Source organism: Theropithecus gelada, chromosome 12 (assembly GCF_003255815.1).
Source record: "Theropithecus gelada isolate Dixy chromosome 12, Tgel_1.0, whole genome shotgun sequence".
NCBI lineage: Eukaryota > Metazoa > Chordata > Mammalia > Primates > Cercopithecidae > Theropithecus > Theropithecus gelada.
Window position 1 is genome coordinate 99,202,236 of NC_037680.1, and position 21,762 is coordinate 99,223,997.

Consider the following 21,762-nt stretch of genomic DNA (forward strand, 5'->3'; position numbering starts at 1 on the left):
TCATTAAAAAAAATAAAAAAATAAAAATAAAAATAAAAACATATTCTTCAAATCTCTCTTCTGCCCTACTGCTGACTTATATCATACTGTATCTCTCACGTGGATTTTGCAGTATTCTCTTAACTGATGTCCTTCCTTCAAGTCCTGATGTCCTCATCCCCACTCTACTCTTGGTATCAAAGGGTACCATCAGACATGCAGATTAGGTCAGGCCAGGCCTCTGCCCAGGATCTCCCAGAAGATCAAAGATCCGTTCTACAACATAGTGCCTCATCATCAGGTTCTCCCCAAACATCTGCTTCTCACATTTCAGAAAAATGTTGAACCACTTTTTTTCTTCTTCTTCTTTTTTTGAGATGGAGTCTCGCTCTGTCGCCCAGGCTGGAGTGCAGTGGCATGATCTTGGCCCATTGCAACCTTCACCTCCTGGGTTCAAGTGATTCTGCTGCCTCAGCCTCCTGAATAGCTGGGACCACAGGTGCCTGCCACCACACCTAGCTAATTTTTGTATTTTTAGTAGAGACAGGGTTTCACCATATTGGTCAGGCTGGTCTCAAACTACTGACCTCAGATGGTCCACCTGCCTTGGCCTCCCAAAGTGCTGGGATTACACGCCTGGCCTAAACCAGTTTTTAAGACATGATTGGTATACAGTAAACTGCACATATTTAACAGTTTTATCGAGGTATAATTCATGTACTACACAATTCACCCATTTAAAGCACGTAATTCAATAACTTTTAGTGTAGTCACAGGGTTCACACATGTTTAAAATATACAAGTTGAGGGCTGGGCATGGTGGCTCACGCCTGTAATCCCTGCACTTTGGGAGGCCAAAGCAGGTGGATCACCTGAGGTCAGGAGTTCAAGGTCAACCTGGCCAGCCTGGCCAACATGGCAAAACCCCATCTCTACTAAAAATACAAAAAGTATCCAGGTGTGGTGGCGCATGACTGTAGTCCCAGCTGTTTGGGAGGCTGAGGCACAAGAATCGCTTGAACCTGGGAGGTGGAATTTGCAGTGAGCCAAGATTGTGCCACTGCATTCTAGCCCAGGCAACAGAGTGAGACTCTGTCTCAAAAAAGATAAAAATATATACAAGTTGACACATTTTAACATAGGTACCTATCCCTGAAATCATTACCACAATCAAAATGATATTCATCACCCCCTAAAGTTTTCTTATGCCTATTTGTAATTTATTTTCCCTTCCCTAGCAACCACTTACTTGCTTTCTATCATTATGAAGTACTTTACATTTTCAAGAATTTGATGTAAACAAATCATGTAGTGTGTACTGTTTACTTTGTCATCTGTCTTGGTCTGGCTTCTACAATCAGCATAATTATTTCGAGATTCATCCATGTTGTAAACATATGTCCATAGTTTATTCTTTTTGTTGCTGAGTAGTATTCAGTTGTGTGATTATACCACAATTCGTCTACTTACCTGTTAATGGTAATTGGGTTGTTTCCAGTTTGGGGCTATAACCAAAAAAAAAGCTGTTGTGAACATTCATATATCTGGTCATATTGCTTTTGTTTCTCCTGGGCAAATACCTAAGAGTGGGATGGCTGGATCATATGATAAGTATATGTTAAGAAACTTATATATGTTAAGAAACTTATCATATAAGTATATAAGTAGACTTTTTAAGAAACTACCAAACTATTTTCCAAAGTGGTGGTACCATTTTGTGTTTCCTCCAGAGGCATATGACAGGTTCAGCTGCTCCAGGTCCTCACCAACTCTTGATGTGTCAGTCTTGTGAATTTTGGGGAACACATTTAGACCATAGCAGTAGGTCCCCAATAAATATTTGTTGGATAAAAATATAATTGCTGACTGTTACAGTAATGTATATTGGTCACTTTCTATGTGCCAGGCACTATACTAAGTGTTTTGCATATGTTTTCTCATTTTGTTCTCCTAACAAATCTAGGAGATGAGCACTATTTTATTTTCATTTAGAAAATGGGAAACTTAGCCCTTCTAGTGGATGTGTAGCAGTGTGCCTCACAGTTTAAACTCTAGTGGTTCTAACCTCCTAGTAGTTCCCACTACGTATTATCCAGTATCCTGGATGCTTCTTTACCCATCCTTAAGTTAAACCATCTTCCTTTTGATACAGACAGGAGACAGGGAAATACTGGGTAGAAGAGGGTGGTCCCCTGGCAAAGACCCCACCCTCCAGCCTGGAAACCCACTGCCCTAAATAGGAACAGGCATTCCTGTTTTCACACCCCGCTATCCTGTACCCATATAAACTCCAAATCCCAGGCTCCACAGGCAGACAAACAGAAGAGCAGCAGAATGGCACAGCAGAGAAGGAGAGAAGAGAAAAAACGTCTGAACATCGAGAGGAGTTCGGCTGGAGACAACCGGAGAGGAGATCAGCTGCTGGATAACCAAACTCCAGGGGAAGATCATTTTCCCACTCCATCCCCCTTCCAACTCGCCATCCATTCCACTGAGAGCCACCTCCACCACTCAATAAAACCCCTATATTCACCATCCATCAAGTCCATGTGTGACCTGATCCTTCCTGCACGCTGGACAAGAACCCGGGTACCAAGATGGCACTGAGCTGGTTAACACTTAAGCTGTCAGTGACGGCACAGCTAAAAGAGCACTGTAGCATACCCACTGGGACTTTGAGAGTTGCAGACACACATCCCTAGACTCCTAACCTGGGACCAGAGCCCCAAGAGCACTTGCCTGGGCTCCCTGCACCCTGCTCGTCTGCGTGCTTCTCCTCCCGTAAGGGGTTTGAGCAGCAGCTGCAGCCAAACAGACGAGCCACACGCCTGTCGCACATCCTGTGACGGGGGTCAGGGAACTCTCCTATATCACTTTAGCCAGCCGCAGGTTCCCTGGCCATCCAGTTGAACCAGAGTTTTTCTCTATATATACACACACATATATATATACACCTACTCATAGAATTCTGTGGATTGTTTTTCAAAGCCTTTTCACATTATCCTCTGAAATCTTACTGTGCTACTCTTTTCCCTACTCAAGGATTGGGACCGAATGCAAGGCTTGGCTCATCATAGCATCATTGTCACAAACGGCAATGCCAGAGACAGGATGCAACCTTCTGAGAGTGATACTTTTCCTCTGCAACTTGAAAAATGTAGCTCTGGCCGGGCGCGGTGGCTCAAGCCTGTAATCCAAGCACTTTGGGAGGCCGAGACGGGCGGATCACAAGGTCAGGAGATCGAGACCATCCTGGCTAACACAGTGAAACCCCATCTCTACTAAAAAATGTAAAAAAACTAGCCGGGCGAGGTGGCGGGTGCCTGTAGTTCCAGCTACTCGGGAGGCTGAGGCAGGAGAATGGCGTGAACCCGGAAGGCGGAGCTTGCAGTGAGCTGAGATCCGGCCACTGCACACCAGCCTGGGCGACAGAGCGAGACTCCGTCTCAAAAAAAAAAAAAAAGAAAAAAAAGAAAAATGTAGCTCTAACTATTTTCTCTTGTTTAAAGAGAGCTGTGATCACAGTCAGTGTTATTTGAAACTTATTAATGAGACATAATATGCAGCTGTAGTATTTTTAAATAAAATGAATAATTTTCCTAATTCCACAAAACTTTCAAACGTAGAAGGTGAAATATAAATGAAGACAAAGGAACTCATGAACCTCAAAGAAATTAAACTTTATCTGAAGGAGAGTCACCCAATCATTATTTTTATGATTTCAAGGTTTCCTGTTTTGGAGGATTTTAAATATATTTTTACTCTTATCCTCTATGTTAGGGTGTGAAAATGTTAAGTATTTTTGAGGGAACTGGGATTAGTAGTTATGCCTATAATATTTTGTTTATGTTGGTGGGTGAGGAAGAAGTAGGACTGAGAAGTATATTTCAAGCAGCTTCTGAGAAATTCCCAGTAGTCGGTAATACCTGCCAGATTTTCAACTCCCCAGATAATGGTCAGTTAGATGTGGTTTTTACAGGTTCACAGGAGGGAGGCAGAAACATAAAAAGAGTGAGCTGATTTCCAGGAAGAGTAGTTCCTGGTGGTTAAGTGAATGGTAAAGAAGTTAAGTTTCAAAGTCCAATTGGAAATTGCAGCTATGGAATTCAGAGTAATTGTCGCTGAGGCTTTATAGCCTGTGGATTTGGCCTGCTGTGCACAGGGAGTGGTTCTTGGTTTCTAGCCCAGAGCAAAGTGGCAGTGAAGCACAAACACATATGCAAGACCTTCTGGGGGTGGGGGTGGTGGTGACTGGGTTTGCTGGAATTATGCATGGAATTAACCGGCAACTCAAGGAGTTAAAAGAAAACACTAGAATGTGGGAACTCCTACAGCAATCCAGTTGACTAATCAAAATTATTTTGAAATAGCTCTTCATAGTGGGTTTTGTTCCAAGCAAGGTAATGCCATCCATCACGAGCTAAATAAAACCCTGGTAAGATCAACACAGTCCTGGTAAGATACGTTTTATGATTAAAGCCCACAACAAAGTGATTTGTACAAAAGGACTGTATAGCGCAGTGCTTCTTAAATTCCCCTGTGCCCACCAATCACCTGGCAATCTTGTGAAAACAGAGATTCTAAGGAGGGTCCTGAGATGATGCATGTTAAAGCAGCTCCTGGGTGGGGCTGGTACAGCCAGTTCTCAGACAATGCTTTAAGTTGCAAAGGCAGGTACTTAAGTAAATACATTGCTCTTACATATTAGATTATGAAGTTGTCCTGTAAATTTCTTTGACAAGGTAAATTAGTCTGTTGTTAATAATCCTATTCACTCCTTGACAAAATAAACAAGTCTGTTGTTAATAATCCTATTCACTTTTAAAGGGTGTGGGCATCCAATTCTTTTTTTTTTTAAATCAACTTTTATTTTAGATATGGGGAATACATGTGCAGGTTTGTCACAGGGGTATAGTGCACCCAGGGAGTGAGCATAATAAACAATAGTTTTTCAACCTACTCCCTCCCCATCTAGTGGTCCACAGTGTCTGTTGTTCCCATGTTTATGTCGTTGTGCACTCAATATTTAGCTCATAGTTATAAGTGAGAACATGTGGTATTTGGTTTTCTGTTCCTGAAATAATTTGCTTAGTATTTTGACTTCCAGCTCCATCCATGTTGTTGCAAGGACATGATTTTGTTCTTTTTTATGGCTGTGTACTATTCCATAGTGTACGTGTACCACATTTTCTTTATCTAGTCCACTATTGATAGGCACCTAGGTGGATTCTATGTCTTTGCTGTCGTGAATACTGCTGCAATGAACAGATGAGCATATGTGTCTTTTTGGTATAATGATCTAGTTTCCTTTGGGTATATACTCAGTAATGGGATTACTGAGTCGAACAGTAGCTCTGATTTAAGTTCTCTGAGAAATCTCCAAACTGCTTTCCACAGTGACTGAACTAATTTACCTTCCCACCAGCGGTGTATAAGCATTTCCTTTCCCCACAGCCTCACTAGCATCTTTTGTTTTTTGACTTTTTAATAATAGCGATTCTGACTGGTGTGAGGTGGTATCTCATCGTGATTTTTGACTTGTATTTCTCTGAGAATTAGTGATGCTGAGCATTTTTCCATGTCTTTTTTTCAGTAGATATGAACACTTGCATGTCTTCTTTTGAGAACTGTTCATGTACATCAAATTCTCATTTCTATCTTCTGCTTTAAAAAAAGGAGGGAGAATATTTCTTCGTTAATGACCTCATGGAAAAATCATTTTAAAAATCTCCATATTAGGCCAGGCATGGCAGCTCATGTCTGTAATCCCAGCACTTTGGGAGGCTGAGGCAGGCGGATCACCTGAGGTCAGGAGTTCAAGACCAGCTTGACCAACATGGTGAAACCCTGTCTCTACAAAAACACAAAAATTAGCCGGACATGGTGGCAGACATCTGTAATCCCAGCTAGTCAGGAGTCTGAGGCAAGAGAATTACTTGAATCCAAGAGGCAGAGGTTGCAGTGTGCTGGGTACAGTGTGCATTCCAGCCTGGGCAACAGAGTGAGACTCCATAAAACAAACAAACAAACAAACAAAAAACCTCCATATCGAGCCCTTTTTTTTTGAGACAGGGTCTTGCTCTGTTGCCCAGGCTACAGTGCAGTGGCCCCAATCTGGAACTGCAGCCTCAACTTCCTGGTCTCAAGCAATCCTCCCACCTCAGCCTCTCGAGTAGCTGATTCCACAGACATACACCATCACACCGGACAATTTTTTTTAACATTTTTTTTTATTATTATACTTTAAGTTCTAGGGTACATGCGCACAACATGCAGGTTTGTTACATATGTGTACATGTGCCATGTTGGTGTGCTGCACCCATTAACTCGTCATTTACATTAGGTATATCTCCTAATGCTATCCCTCCTCCCTCCCTGCACCCCACGACAGGCCTTGGTGTGTGATGTTCCCCACCCTGTGTCCAAGTGTTCTCATTGTTCAGTTCCCACCTATGAGTGAGAACATGCAGTGTTTGGTTTTTTGACCTTGCGATAGTTTGCCAAGAATTATGGTTTCCAGCTTCATCCATGTCCCTACAAAGGACATGAACTCATCCTTTTTTATGGCTGCATAGTATTCCATGCGCACCTGAAAAATTTTTAAATTTTCTGTAGAGACAGGGTCTCACCATCTTGCCCAGGCTTGCCTTGAACTCCTGGGCTCAAGCTGTCCTCCCGCCTTGGCCTCCCAAAGTGTTGGGATTACAGGCATTAACCACGCACCCAACCTGAGTCTTTAAAGACTGAAAATACCCATGCCATTTATTTGACTGATGCTCCTGATTATTAAAGAAGTTACAGTAAATCCAGTATGTTGCCTACATACAACAGTGGCATTCAAAAAGTATCTTACTAGCTGTTCCAGTAAGAACAGTCGCTTTTGTGTTACAATTTGAAAACAAGCGCTTCCTAGTTTGAGTATTAGGTTATCTTTAGCGCAGGACCATCCTGTTTTGGAGGTAGCATCATGTGATAGTTTGAGTACAGACTTTGAAGTCAGACTTTCTAGATTCTAATCCCAGTTCTGCCACTTGCTGACTGTGTGCCTGTGGATGAGTGCGCAATGGTGTACTCATCTGTAAAATTGGTCTGCATTCTCCAGGTGTTACTGGATTGAGTAAAAATCTGCAAAGCTCCTAGAACAGTGCCCAGCACTTATATAAGCTACATAAGTGTTTGTTAAATATATGATTAAAATAAATAATATATTGCATTAATGTCATATCTTACTTGCTCAGTGGTCCTATGGAATCCAGAAAGCCTGTTCTCTTTTTACCAACTAAAACATCCTACAAGACTTTGCCAACAAGTAGCTGGTCAGAGAGAAAGGAGCTTTCAGCCAACAACCTGAGAACCCCAAAATATATACATGACACTTGGAAATGCATTCATTTTCCTTATTTGATTAGACTTACCTCGGTCTTTTGGTTTTGCAGTTGGTGATGTATATTGGCCAAGTGGCCAAGGATATCTTGAAGTGGCCCCGTCCCTCCTCCCCTCCAGTTGTGAAACTGGAAAAGAGACTGATTGCTGAATATGGAATGCCGTCCACCCACGCCATGGCGGCCACCGCCATCGCCTTCACCCTCCTTATCTCTACTATGGACAGATACCAGGTAAGGTGGTCTCATTCTTCTTCCTACCCATCTACTGTGGTAGCAAATAGAGGCTGCACTTCTCAATTTTCTCTTAAAGCTGCTTTGAGAGACCTTAAGGTTTATGAAATAAAGATTAAGAGAAACTGAAACCTATTAAGCAGATGACAATTGCATCATAAATAAAGTGATCATATAATTTAGCATCTAAATCAGGTTATGCCTGAGTGTGAACATCAGCACCGTTAATAATGACACCAGGACAACTAGCATAATATGGACCATCCCCGGAGACCAGCATGTATTATCACCCTGGGCTGCCTGACGAGACAGTGCTTGAATTAGTGTTCTCATCCTCTGTTTGCAAGAGGAGTTTATGTCCTAGTAAATGATTCTCCAGGGCTGAGATGATTCCACCAAATCCCTCTGCCAGACTCCCCGGGGCCTGGGGCAGCAAAGAGTCTGTGACTCAAATTAGCCTCTAAGGATGTCTGTGCCCTGGTTAAGGCTCAGCCACTAGAAACGATGGCTCGAAGTTTTCTAGAATGTTCTAAATGGCAGAGGATTAATAAATGCTGAAAATAGAAGAATTTTACTTAATATCTACTTAAATGCCAATTATAGTAAGACTTAAAAGGTTATATTATTACAGCAATGAAGTTATTTTTCCTATTTGAGACCTATGGCTCTAATCCTCTGTTTAATTTTATAAGTGTTATCTTTTACCCCTTGGAAGTTTTATTTGTTTGTTTGTTTATTTGTTTGTTTTTGAGACAGGGTCTCTGTTGCTAGGGCTGGAGTACAGTGGCACCATCAGCGCTCACTGCAGTGTTGACCTTCTGGGCTCAAGCAATCCTCCCATCTCAGCTTCTCAAGTAGCTGAGACCACAGCTATGCACCACTACACTCAGCTAATTTTTAAAAATTTTTTATAGTGAAGGGATCTCGCTGTGTTGCCCAGGCTGGTCTTGAACTCCTGGCCTCAAGCAATCTGCTTGCCTGGGCTTCCCAAAGCACTGGGATTACAGGCATGAGCCACTGCACCCAGCCCCACTGGAAGTTTTAGATTCCGTTAAATCTAGCAGTCTTGTAGATAAATGGCAGCATTGTTTTTCCCTGTCCCTTTACCCCAGAAGACCAGGGATGTTCCACATTCCAGGTTATGCAGAAGCAGGAAGTCAAGCTTCATGTAGCTGGAAAGACCAGGACTAGTGTGGGGTCCCAGCTCTACTGCTATAGCCTTCTACCTGGTCATCTGGGTTTACACCTCTCTTACATAAGAAAGGGACAGTTACAAGGAATATATTTGACTAGATATCATCTTTTGTCATAAGTTACTTAAATGTCATGCCAAGGTCAAACAATGTCTGAGCCCTCAGCACTGTCTGAATTAACTTAGTGCAGGCTGCTGAGCCATGTTGTACCCAATGTCAGCTGCCCTAGAAGGACATAGTGGGCCAAGCACCAGCTCCCATTGGGTTGCTCTTGGTGCCCAGAGAAGTCTATGAACATGGTAATGTCACTTAAGAGAAAAGCAGCAAGTGGAGGCTCACAGCAGCAAAACCACCACCATCACCACAGACACATCCATTGCAGAGCTGCCCAGTCCTCCTTAAAAAATTCTTGTCAACTTACATGATGTAGCAGTTTTCATAAGATCGGAGTCATGTTGTGAATTTCTTTCCTATTTGATTTTTAATGGTGAATGTATTTAGCTAGCTGAGTTGTTTGCTCATAAACAGCTCTAAATATTGGTTTATTTATATATTTTATATGTATTGGTTTATTTATATATATTTATTTACATATATATTGGTTTATGTGTGTTGAGTAACCCAAAAACTATTGAAATAAAATGTTTTAAATGTGTGTTGAGGCTACTGCCCACACCCTAATTTCCAAATATATTAACTCATTAATTCTTAACACTTTTAAATTAAAATCTGAGACTTAGTTAATGATAAACCTTAAGAACAGACATGACAATCAGGTGTTATGGTACTCACGTGTTACATGGGAAAGAACACACTGGGCTTGGACTCAGAAGGCATGGCCTGCAGTTCTGACTCTCACTTACTGGCTGTGTGACTTCAGGCAGATCATTTCACTTCTCTGAACCCCAAGCTCTTGTTGTGAGGGTCAAATGGGAGCACTGAGGGGAAAGTGCCTTTGTGATAAAGTTTATTAACAATGTCATTTATTATCATGGTTAAGGGCTTCCTCATTTGTAAAATGGGGCTAATAACTGAGCCTACTTCATAGGGTTATGTGAAGACTAAGGGAGATAGGATAAAGTGCTTTGCCTAATACAGACAGTGCTCTATTGTCTTTGATCTTACTACGGAATACCACAGACACTAGTGCTTGAAGCAGGTGGATTACATGCCTATGTCTAGTTTATAAGCAGAGTATCTGTGTGTTCCTTATATGACTCAGCATTAGCCAGATTTCTCCAGCCGCTAGTATTACTCAGCATCAAATGTTGAGAGTCAGTAGAATCTGCACAAGTGCTTTTGACATCTGGACGCAAATATGCCGATTCTTACTTTGGTCCCATTGCCCCTGCATCTTCCACAGAGGAGGAGAAGTTGCTTGTTGGGATTTTCAAATTATAGCCCTGGCTATCTATCTACCTTGCTTCTTGGTCAAATTGTTTGTTTCTTGTCGCTCTGATTTAAGAATAGGTAGAAATCAAAGTTATTCATTTCACTAAAACTGCCAGCACTGTAGTTGTGGTCATGAGTCTTAAAGCCAATTCCTACTACGTCTCATGTGCATGCTTATATGTTGGAAACTTCCTCCCAGAACTGTATACCTCGGTATCTTCCCCTTCTCTTTCTTCTCTCTCCCCATTTAGAAAATGTTTTTAGATAATCAGATTGCTGGTCTGAGGAATGTAAGATTTGGACTAGCAATTCTTGCATTAATGAACCCTATTCCCACCTATGACATGAAATCATATGTCTGAGTGTGATCTAATTCCCTTGTTTTTTCTCCTTACCCCACAGTATCCATTTGTGTTGGGACTGGTGATGGCCGTGGTGTTTTCCACCTTGGTGTGTCTCAGCAGGCTCTACACTGGGATGCATACGGTCCTGGTAAGACTTTGTGGTCAGGTCTTGTGGCGATTGTTTGAATGGTATTGTGGTCACTGTGTCAATATGTTTCTCATACTACTTGTTTATAAAATTATTTGCATATGTAATTATATTTCTCATCATGCCAATGCATTAAGTAATTATTATGTTCGGGTACATGTACGATAATAATAATGAAACATTAAGGTAATATCAATGAGGCTGAGCCACGCTGAACCCTCAAGATTTTGGAAATGGGCTAGAACAGCGTTGGAGACTCCGGTCATTTATATTCACATCGGTTTACTGACGGTGCAGCAAGCAGTGCAGGAAAAGCCCCCAGGCTCATAGACACAAGTGAGTAGTCGCAGTTCCCCACTTAGGTCTTCACAGAGAGGGGCCTGAAATCAGGGATCTCCAGTGCCCTTGCAAGGTAAGCGTCCCACCAGGTCAGAGGAGCCCGGAATCATGGCTTTGCTTCCTTCCATACTGTTTTAGGCTGGAGGCAGTGGTGGGAACACAGAGTCCCATCTGCATCTAAAAGTCCATCCACCCTTTTACCGTATTAGAAATATTTTCCAGGGCCGCCATGATTGGCACAGTTAAAGTCCTTGAGAATTCAATTTCCCACGGCTGCCTTGAAGTTCCAGAGTGTAAGGCTGGCCGTGGTTGACCACAGGGGCGCTATTTATCATCGTAATGGGTACAAGAAAGATTTCTTTAAAAAGAAATGGGCACTTGCTCATTATGTGTTTATCTCAATTCTGAAGCTCTAAAGTTAAGTTAGCAAAAAACCTGGGAGGGAAAGGCCCACGCCCCACACGGGCCTTCTTGCTTCTCTCCCTGGTCCCTGGTGTGGGTTTTTTATGGGAAACATGGAAGGGAGGGGGCAGAAGGGCAGAAGCCACAAAGTGAACAGATTGGGGAGATCGTTTGTCAAAAGGAACAGAGGCCGAAGTAACTCAGAGAAGGGGGTTTACGGCTTCCCAATGATCTATCAGAGAGCAACATTATGCTTTCCTCTTAAAATGCAAAGGAAGGTGCTGATAGTAACCGACTCAAGGCCAGGCCTCAGAAGAGGCAGGCAAGTCTCCAAGTTTAAGGCGTGCTAAAAATCTCAGGAATCAAGATAAATAATTTGAATGCAGTTTTTTAAAAAATCAAAATTCATGCCACAAAACCCCATGATGAGCTAAATAGTCAAATTTTAAGTGAAGACAAGATCTGACCTTGTATTTGCATGCTATGCCTCACCAGCTTCACCTCAGCCTAGCCCTGACCTGGGTGCTGTCTGGGTGAAGGTGGACCTCAGATCTTGGAAATAAGAAAGGAGCAATGAAGGGCCAGTCCTGTAATTTTACCTTCCAAGGCACATCCTTGCTGTCCCCATCCCACGTCACACCACACTGGTGGCTTCTAAAATGGAGGGAAGGAAGGGAGGAGGGCATTCTCAATTTGCTACACTGCTGCTTCGTGTTACAAAGAGGTTCTCTCCAAATATGTTCATGGACATTAATATGGAATGAAGAACTCTTGGGTTCTCTGGCATCTCTTTTTATCTGGGGCTACTGTTTAATTTCTGTAGGCTTTAATAAAAAATGATCTTGGTATTAATAGACTGGATAAAGAAAATATGGTACATATACATCATGGAATACTATGCAGCCATGAAAAGGAATGAGAGCATGTCCTTTGCAGAGACTTGGATGAAGCTGGAAGCCATCATCCTCAGCAAACTAACACAGGAACAGAAAACCTAACACACATGTTCTCACTCATACATAGGAGTTGAACAATGAGAACACATGGACACAGGGAGGGGAACAACACACACCAGGGCCTGTTGGGAGGTAGGGGGTGAGGGGAGGGAACTTAGAGGATGGTCAGTAGGTGCAGCAAACCACTGTGGCACACGTATACCTGTGTAACAAACCTGTACATTCTGTACATGTATCTCAGGACTTAAAGTAAAATTTAAAAAAGAATGATCTTGAGAACTTGGGTTAAAGTTAAAATGAAAGTAAGCACAAGCATGTGGAGCTACAGAGATGAATAAAGAGTACACAAAACCCACCTCAATAGAAACACAGCTACAGCCTTTTCTTTTTAAAGTGAGTTGTGGGGACAGTAAGCAGATACTTAGGTGAAGATAGATTAAGCCTCTCATCCAGATGCAAGGAATGGGTACCACCCTCCTTTTGGGAGCATTTGTCCCAGAAGAAGCTGGAACAAGAGGCCACAGCAACCACTGTCCCCAGCCCCATCTGTTCTGTGAGGACCCAGGGCTTCTTTCATGCTCATAATTTTATTTCATAAAGATCTTAGACCCTGACTCAGGCTCAGGCCCAGGTACCAGTCAGGCTACAGGACCAGAGAATGGCCTATGGTGCAATGATGAGTAATTTCTGGTAGAAGAGAACAGTTGGTTTTAATAGTAGGATAAGGTAGAATTATGGATTAGTAGTCTTTATTCAGCAGCAACTTAATCAGCTCCTACAGGCCCCTGGGCTTGGAACTAGATCTGGGAGCTCTTGTGGTAAAGAAACCTACCCCGCCCCTCAGGTGTCCAAGTCTACTCAAGGAGACAGATGTCTACACTGCTGATTACCTGACATGATGATATAGTTAGGATGGAATAGCAGATTGAGCCAACTATGGTAGCCTGCCCCTTCCCTGGGCCCCTCACAGTCTCTAGGGAATGTCTTTTATAATGGCTCTCAACCCTAGCTACATATTCAAACCCCACAGGAAGCTTCTTAAAAAATCTCTCTGAAGATATTTGCACCCCCATGTTCAGAGAAGCCTTATTCACAATAGCCTAAAGGTGGGCCCAAGTGTTTGCTGACAGAATGGATAAGTATAGTGTGACATCCAGGCCTAACTCAGAGTCATTGCGGGTTCAGTTCCAAACCATCACAATCAAGTGAATATCACAAGCAAGTCACACAATTTTTTTTGTCTCTCAGTGCATATAAAAATGTTTACACTATTCTGTTGTCTGTAAGTGTGCAATTGCATTATGTCTTAAAAAAAGCAGTGTGCACATAATATCTTAATTTAGAAATAATTTTTTGCTAAAAATGCTAACAATTATCTGGGCCTTCTGTGAGTCATAATGTTTTTGCTGGTGGAGGGTCTGGCTCGGTGTTGATGGCTGCTAACTGATTAGGGTGGTGATTGCTCAAGGGTGGAGTGGCTGTGGCAAGTTTTGTTTTTGTTTTTGTTTTTGAAACATCTCAGTCTGTCACCCAGGCTGGAGTGCAGTGGTGAGATCTTGGCTCACTGCAATGTCTGCCTTCCAGATTCAAGCAATTCTCATACCTCAGCCTCCTGAGTAGCTGGGACTACAGGCATGCACCACCACATCTAGCTAATTTTCGTATTTTTAGTAGAGACGGTGTCTCACTATATTGCCCAGGCTTGTCTCAAATTCCTGGGCTCAAGCAATCATACCACCTCAGCCTCACAAAGTGCTGGGATTACAGGCGTCAGCCACTGTGCCCTGTTTCTTAAAATAGACAACAATGAAGTTTGTCGCATCAATGGACTCTTCCTTTTAGGAAAGATTTCTTTGTAGAATGCCAATGCTGTTTTTTTTTTTTTTCTTATTTTTCTCCCCTTTACATACACCAAACCATGTGATGATATTTGATAGTCTTTTACCTGGAGTAGAACTTTCAAAATTAGAGTCAATCCTCTCAAACCCTGCAATTGCTTTATCCACAACGTTTATGTAATATTCTGCCCTTTCTTGTCATTTTAACAATGTTCACAGCATCTTCACCTGGAGTAGAGTCCATCTGAAAAGATTACTTTCTTTGTTTTTCCATAAAAAGCAACTCTTCATCCATTCAAGTTTTATCATGAGATTGCAGCAATTCAGTCACATCTTCAGGCTCCACATCTAATTCTAGTTCTCTTGCTATTTTTTTTATATTTTTATTTTTTTTGAGACAGAGTCTCACTCTGTCACCCAGGCTGGAGTGCAATGGCGTGATCTTTACTCACTGCAACCTCCGCCTCCCGGGTTCAAGCCATTGTCCTGCCTCAGCCTCCCAAGTAGCTGGGACTACAGGCATGCACTGCCATACCCAGCTAATCTTTGTATTTTTAGTAGAAGCAAGGTTTCACCATGTTGGCCAGGCGGGTCTTGAACTCCTGACATAAACTGATCCATCCACCCTGGTCTCCCAAAGTGCTGTGATTACAGGCATGAGCCACTGTGCCCGGCCTCTTGCTATTTTAATCATATCTGCAGTTACTTCCTCCGCTGAAGTCATAACCCCCTCAAAGTTATCCATAAGTGTTGGAATCAATATCTCCCAAACTCCTGTTAATGTTGATAGCTTGACCTCCTCCCAAGAACATGAATCACAAATGTTCTTAATGGCATCTAGAATGGTGAATCCTTTCCAGAAAGTTTTCAATTTACTTTGTCCAGATCTATCAGAGGAATCACAATCTATGGTAGCTACAGCCTTACAAAATGTGTTTCTTAAAAAGTAAGAATTGAAAGTAGCAATGACTCCTTGATCCCTGGGCTGTGGAGTGGATGTTGTGTTTAGCAGGCATGAAAACAACATGAATCTTGTACATCCTGTACATTGCCATCTTGGGTGACCAGGTGGATTGTCCATTAGCAATAATATTTTGAAAGGAATCTTTTGCTCTGAGCAGTAGGTCAAAACAATGGGCTTAAAATATTCAGTAAATTGTGCTGCGAACAGATGTGCTGTCACCTAAACTTTGTTATTTCATTTCTACTGCACAGGCAGAGTAGATTTAGCATAATTCTTAAGGGCCCTAGAATTTTCAGAATGGAAAATGGCCATTAGTTTCACCTTAAAGTCACCAGCTGCATTAACTCCTAACAAGAGCATTAGCCGTCCTTTGAAATGTTGAAGCCAGACATTGACTTCTCTCTAGCTGTGCAACTCCTAGATGGCATCTTCTTCCAATGTGATGCTGTTTTATCTACACTGAAAAGCTGTTGTGTAACATAGCCACCTTCATCAATGACCTTACCTAGGTCTTCTGGATAACTAGCTATAGCTTCTCTATCAGAACTTGCTGCTTCACCTTGCACATTTACTTTTTAAACACGGCTTCTTTCCTCAAACCTCATGAACCAAATTCCGCTAGTGTCAAACTTTTTTTCTGCAGCTTCTTCACCTCTCAGTCATCATAGAGCTAAAGAGAGTTAGGGTTTTGCTCTGGATTAGACTTTGGCTTGAGGGAATGTTGTGACTGGTTTGATCTTCTAACCAGGCCACTCAAACTTTCTCTATAATAAGACTGTTTAATTTTCTTATCATTCATGTATTCATTGGAGTAGCACTTTTAATTGCCTTCAAGAACTTTTCCATTCCATTCTCAATATGGCTGTTTGGCACAAGAGGCTTAGCTTTTGGCCCATCTCAGTTTTTGAAATGCCTTCCTCACTAAGCTGAATCATTTCTAGCTTTTGATTTAAAGTAAGAGATGACAGCCAGGTGCAGTGGCTCACCTGGAATCCCAGTGCTTTGAGAGTCTGAGGAGAGAGGTTTGCTTGAGCCCAGGAGTTGGAGGCTGTAGTGAGCTATGCTTGTACGACTGCACTCCAGCCTGGGTGACAGAATGAGATCCAGTTTCTAAAATAAATAAATAAATAAATAAATAAATAATAAAGTGAGAGGCATGTGACTCTTCTTCCATTTGAACACTGAGAGGTTATTAGGGTTATTAATTGGCCTAATTTTATATTGTTGTGTCTCAGAGCATAGGGAGGCCAGAGGAAAGCGAGAGAACACAGAGACGCAAAATGAGCTCAGGCCGTTGGAAAAGCGGCACTGGTAGACTTGCTGGATACAGTGTTACCACAAAACTTCCACGTCTAAAAAAACCCAGTATCTGCAAAGTGCAGTCAAGGGAAGCACAGTAAAATGAGGTGTGCCTGTCCACATATGACGGAGTATTATTCAGTCTTAAAAGGGAGGGGGATTCTGACACCTGCTACAACATGGATGAGCCTCGAAGACATTATGTTAAGTGAGATAAGCCAGTCGGAAAAGGAAATCTTATATGATTCCACTTACATCAGGTACCTAGAGTAATCAAATTCATAGAAACCAAAAGTAGAATGGTGGTTGCCAGCGGCTGTTGGGGAGACAGGGAGGAATGGGGAGTTATTATTTATTGTGTATAGAGTTTCAGTTTAGTAAGATGAAAGGCATTTTGAAATTGGATGATGATGATGGTTACACAACAACATAAATCCTGTTAATACCACTGGATACTTTAAAATGGTTAAGGTGGTGAATTTTATGTTATGTGTGCGTGTAGACATATTAATAGATATATGGAGGTGGGTCCTGGGCTTTGGTGTTTTCTTAAACTCCCTGGTTGATTTTAATGTGCCACCGGGGTTGAGAGTCATTGATTGGACTAATGATCTGTCTTTCATGCTAGATATGGGCGTGCCCCTGAACAAAACTGGGTTGGAAGGTATAGAGAGATAATCTTTAGGCACCCCGCGTCCATATGAACCACTCTGATTGCACACAGCTTTGATGCTTAGGGCATTTAAGTACATCATTCAGGTGGCTGCCTACTTCAAAGAAATGGCTCTGTCTAGGCTTGGCGCGGTGGCCCATGCCTGTAATCTCAGCACTTCGGGAGGCCAAGGCAGGTGGATCACCTGAGGTCGGGAGTTCAAGACCAGCCTGACCAACATGGAGAAAACCCATCTCCACTAAAACTACAAAAAATGAGCCAGACATGGTGGCACATGCCTATAATCCCAGCTACTTGGGAGGTTGAGGCAGGAGAATTGCTTGAACCCGGGAGGTGGGGTTTGCAGTGAGGTGAGATCACGCCATTGCACTCTAGCCTGGGCAACAAGAGTGAAACTCTGTCTCAAAAAAAAAAAAAAAAAAGAAGGAAAAAGAAAAAGAAAAAAAAGAAACGGCTCTCTCTGCATAAGCAGGAGAGCAATTCAGGGAGAGAAATAATTTGCTTATCCCACCTCTTAAGAAGTCACTTCTTGTCAGATGTGGTTTGGTGCCCCTGTCAAGGTTTTGATGACAGGCTCCAGCTAGTCTCCTGGGCAGGCCCAAGTGAAGCATGGGGAGGCATTAAACCTGCACAGCTGTGTCATCATCCTCACCAAACCAGATCTGGCCCCACCCCAGGGAGGGCGTCCCTGTCTACCAAGATGCCCAAACAAGAAACATGGGCAACACCCTAGCTCCTCCCTTCCCACACCTCCATCAGTCAGGTAGTCACCAAGCTGAATCTGTTCTGGCTCTTGAATATGCCTCACAGCTGTTCTTACACCACTGCTAGGAAATTATTTCCAAATCTGATTATGCTATTCCATGCATGGAGGAGAAGTTTCTCTATGTCTTGCTGGATATGAGTAATGACACTGCCCCATTTGTGAGCAGCAGCCATTTGGGAATGTTTGGGAAATTAGCCTTTGAGGGAAATCATTACTGTCCATGCCAAAGCATGGAAATAAAACACGGGGGCCCCAGTGACATCCCAGTGACATCACTGAGTGACTGTACCACCCCTGGGGCCACCCTACCTCTGGGCTCAGCACTCAAGGTAAAGCACGGTTCCTTATTGCTGAAGCCAGTTTTACCTGAGGTCTTACATTTTCCCATGGTGAAAGGCATTCTACATGAAGTGATAATTTACAAGAACAGTTTTTTGGTGTATAATTTCATGTTCTCTTGGTTTGAGGAATAAACCAATTGCATCCAGCTGAAGGAAAAGAGAGAGAGAAAGAGGGAAAGCAGGGAAGATAGAATGTCTTGGAAGGACTGGGGTAGCTCGTGGAGCTCAGGAAGCTGTCAAAAAAGCAAGCCTCAGGAGGGACCAGAAGCAGAGTAGCTCTGAGGAGTGTCATCACCTTCCCTTTGGAGTGCCACCATTCATTTATCCCAGCTCCCAACAACTCTTCCCTCAGATGAAAACTCTAACATATGGAGGTGAGACTTCGGTTGCATCCAGCACTACCCTTGGACCAGTGAGCCTTGGCAGGGGGACAGGTCACAGAGCAGAAATGCAACCTGGGAACCACCCCTGTAGGATGTGAAGGCAGTGTCCTGAGAAGAGACACTGGAAAGAGCCCAGTAAGTTCACCACAATTGAGTATGCCCCAAATCAAGTGGTTACCAGATGCATTAGTCAGGAATCCTTGAATAAAAATAACAGACACCAACTCAAACTAGTTTAAGCTTACAGGGTAATGTATTGATGTTTACAACCATAGTATAAGGAGGTCAGAGATGCAGCTGGCATTGGGAGAGTGGGCCCCCAGGCCTTGACCTTCATCAGAAGCTTCCCTCACCACTCTTCCCCGAGCTCATCTCTGCATGGTGGATTCATACTCTGGGGCTGCCATCTTCCCTGAGATTCGAGTTCTGGGCTTCATTTTTGTTGTTGTTGTTGTTGTTGTTTCTTTTCTGTTTCACTCCTTAAAGGCCTTCAGGGAGGAGAGTTTTAGGGAAGATCTCACATTGGCCGCACCTGGATAACAAGTCTGTGGCTGCATCAAATGCTATCTCAGGAGTGCTGAGAACTGTGATGGAACCAGCCAGGTCTGGAGCCAACCTGTGCGAGCAGTGGCTCTGATTGGCAGCAAAGGTTAGGGTCAGGATTGGCATACAGGAGGCTCAGTTCTCTACAATAAAGTGCCTCCTGGCATCAGAAGCAGGGCAGACAAAGTCCCATGATATCCTCTCTGCATCTACAGCATGGCATTTTTTCTACTCTTTCAAAGGCTCAAAATGTGGACCTAATAGTGTGTTTGTGGAGGAAGGAGGGCTAGAGCAAACCAAGAAGGCTGATTATCCTATATCTATGATGCCCTAACTATTCAACTTACACAAAATGGATTTTAAGTCCTTTGACTAATAAAGCAATCATCCCAAATATACTAACAGTAAAACTAGCCAGAATTTTTGTTGTTAGTGAATGTGTGAAATATGAATAAACAGTGAATAGTTGTTCCATTATTTTGCACCTGACCTAGCTGAAATGTTGCTCTATTTTATTGTCCCTAAATTGTTTGATCTGTGGATAATTATACAGATACTGTTTTATTTGCTTATTTATTTATTTTTTTCCTCCCAAGTTTTGCTTTAGTTTTCATTGGAGTCAGAGAATGTTAAAAAGGCTTCTCAAATACTAAATTATCTGCAGATCATATAAAACTGTGTTCTGGCCTTGGACTAGAGCATTTTTGTTGTATTTTTTCATGTTGTTTAAAAAAACTTACTTCAAACTGCCTTACTTAACATGGGGAAAAAAGCCGATTGCAATACAAATTACACCCTACCAAGCCTTACTTCCTGTTACACCCTGTTGGGTTACTGAGATAAAATGATAATTTAGTTATGTTTCTGAGCATCAGTCACTATGTTATTATGCCCATTGTTTTCTCTTTACCCTGGAGAGAAATATGTTTACCCTTTTGTAAAAATAGAGAATTATTTCTAGTTTCAAAAGTAATAAATACTGATGGTAAAACATTCACTCCCTCTTGGTTTTAATTTTTTTTAAAGACAAAATAAATCATTATTATTTAACCACCAAAGGAGAAGTTCAGATACCCATTGTTGGGATGATGTAAAGGGAAACTGAAGGCATTTTATGCGTCTGTATTAGTTGAATCAAAGTTAGGCCTTAGCACAATTTCCAGCAAGAACTTTTGTATGTATTACTAACAACAAACGTAGGCAAATTACTTTTTGTGTGTGTGTGTGCATATGGCATGCAAATTTGAGTTTATTTTTAAATATTGCAATGAAATACACATTGTTCCTAAAAAGGAAATTCTGACATTTAAATGAAATTTGAAAACCAACCAGTGAAAAACAGAAAGAGTTGTAAGAATCCATTTACCAATTTTACAGCTAAAAATTAAAGTGAAGTAGAAATAGCGAAAGATAACAGACAAATATATTATTTTAGGTCATTCATTTATAGTGCCTTATCATCTTAAGTTATAAATAGAATAAGGATTTTGTTATATAAAAACTATCAAAAAGCATCAGTGAAAAGACATGACCTCCATGAAATGTGTTGAGTGGCCACGGTGGAAATGTCAAAATGCAGCAGCCCTGGCTAGGCAACAGCAGCCTCCATGACAGTTTGTTAACTTGTCTTTCGTAGGTGGCCACAGAAAGTTCCATAAAGTGTACTGTTTAACCAATTCCCTTCTATTACCACAACAATATGTGCCCAGGGTTTTATGTATACGCTTAAGATTTGGGGAAATGCAAGAGGGAAGGGTAACTGTTTAGAATTTCCTTGGAAATGTCTGTGCACACTACAATGTCCCACGGAGCCAAATTCCTTCCAAATTGATGAGCATGCTCTTGATTCTTGAGTCATGATGTTATTTTCTTCTAATTTTTCCGAACCGTCTTTGTTTGACTGGACACCATATTGACAGCTTCAGATGGTAGGCCAACATATACTCCTCCATACTTTCTCCTCTTGTCATCTTCTGTTATGGATTCTTCTGTTACATCTTTGGCTGCTCCTGCAGGGCCTCTGCCCGGGAGTTCCCGCAGCCCATCGCGCAGTTCGCCGGCCGGAGAAGCCGCACTCCGGAGCTTGCGGCCGCGGGTCTTGGGGGCGGAGACTCAGACCGCAAATTACTTTTTTTTTTTTTTTTTTTAGACAGAGTCTCACCCTGTCACCCAGGCTGGAGTGCAGTGGTGCGATCTCGGCTCACTGCAACCTCTGCCTCCCGGGCTCAAGCGATTCTCCTGCCTGCCTCAGCCTCCCTAGTAGCTGGAATTACAGGCACCCGCCACTATGCCTGGCTAATTTTTATATTTTTAGTAGAGACGGGGTTTCACCATGTTGGTCAGGCTGGTCTTGAACTCCTAACCTCGTGATCCGCCCGCCTCCGACTCCCAAAGTGCTGGGATTACAGGGGTGAGCCACCGACTCCGGTTCGCTAATTACTTTTTTAAATCTTCTTTCCCAACACTGTTCAACAAGCTACAGTGGGACGCAGTGGCTCAAGCCTTTGGGCACAGTGGCCCAGCATTTTGGGAGTCAGAGTGAGACTCTGTCTCAAAAAAAAAAAAGAAAAAGAAAAAAACGAAAGT

General features: G+C 42.4%; 1 protein-coding gene and 1 pseudogene across 3 annotated transcripts in view; one reads left to right on the forward strand and one right to left on the reverse strand.

The window, feature by feature from the left end:
• Positions 1 to 21,762, forward strand: part of SGPP2 (sphingosine-1-phosphate phosphatase 2) — a 135,161-nt gene that overhangs the window by 91,723 nt on the left and 21,676 nt on the right. For both annotated transcript variants that reach the window (XM_025404574.1, XM_025404575.1), the window contains 2 exons: positions 7,416 to 7,595; positions 10,583 to 10,672. In XM_025404574.1, the coding sequence (XP_025260359.1) occupies positions 7,416 to 7,595; positions 10,583 to 10,672 (270 nt within the window). The remainder of the gene's footprint in view (positions 1 to 7,415; positions 7,596 to 10,582; positions 10,673 to 21,762) is intronic.
• On the reverse strand, positions 20,406 to 21,221 carry LOC112636114 (annotated as a pseudogene). The gene has a single exon (XR_003122129.1). The product of XR_003122129.1 is annotated as an overexpressed in colon carcinoma 1 protein pseudogene (transcript).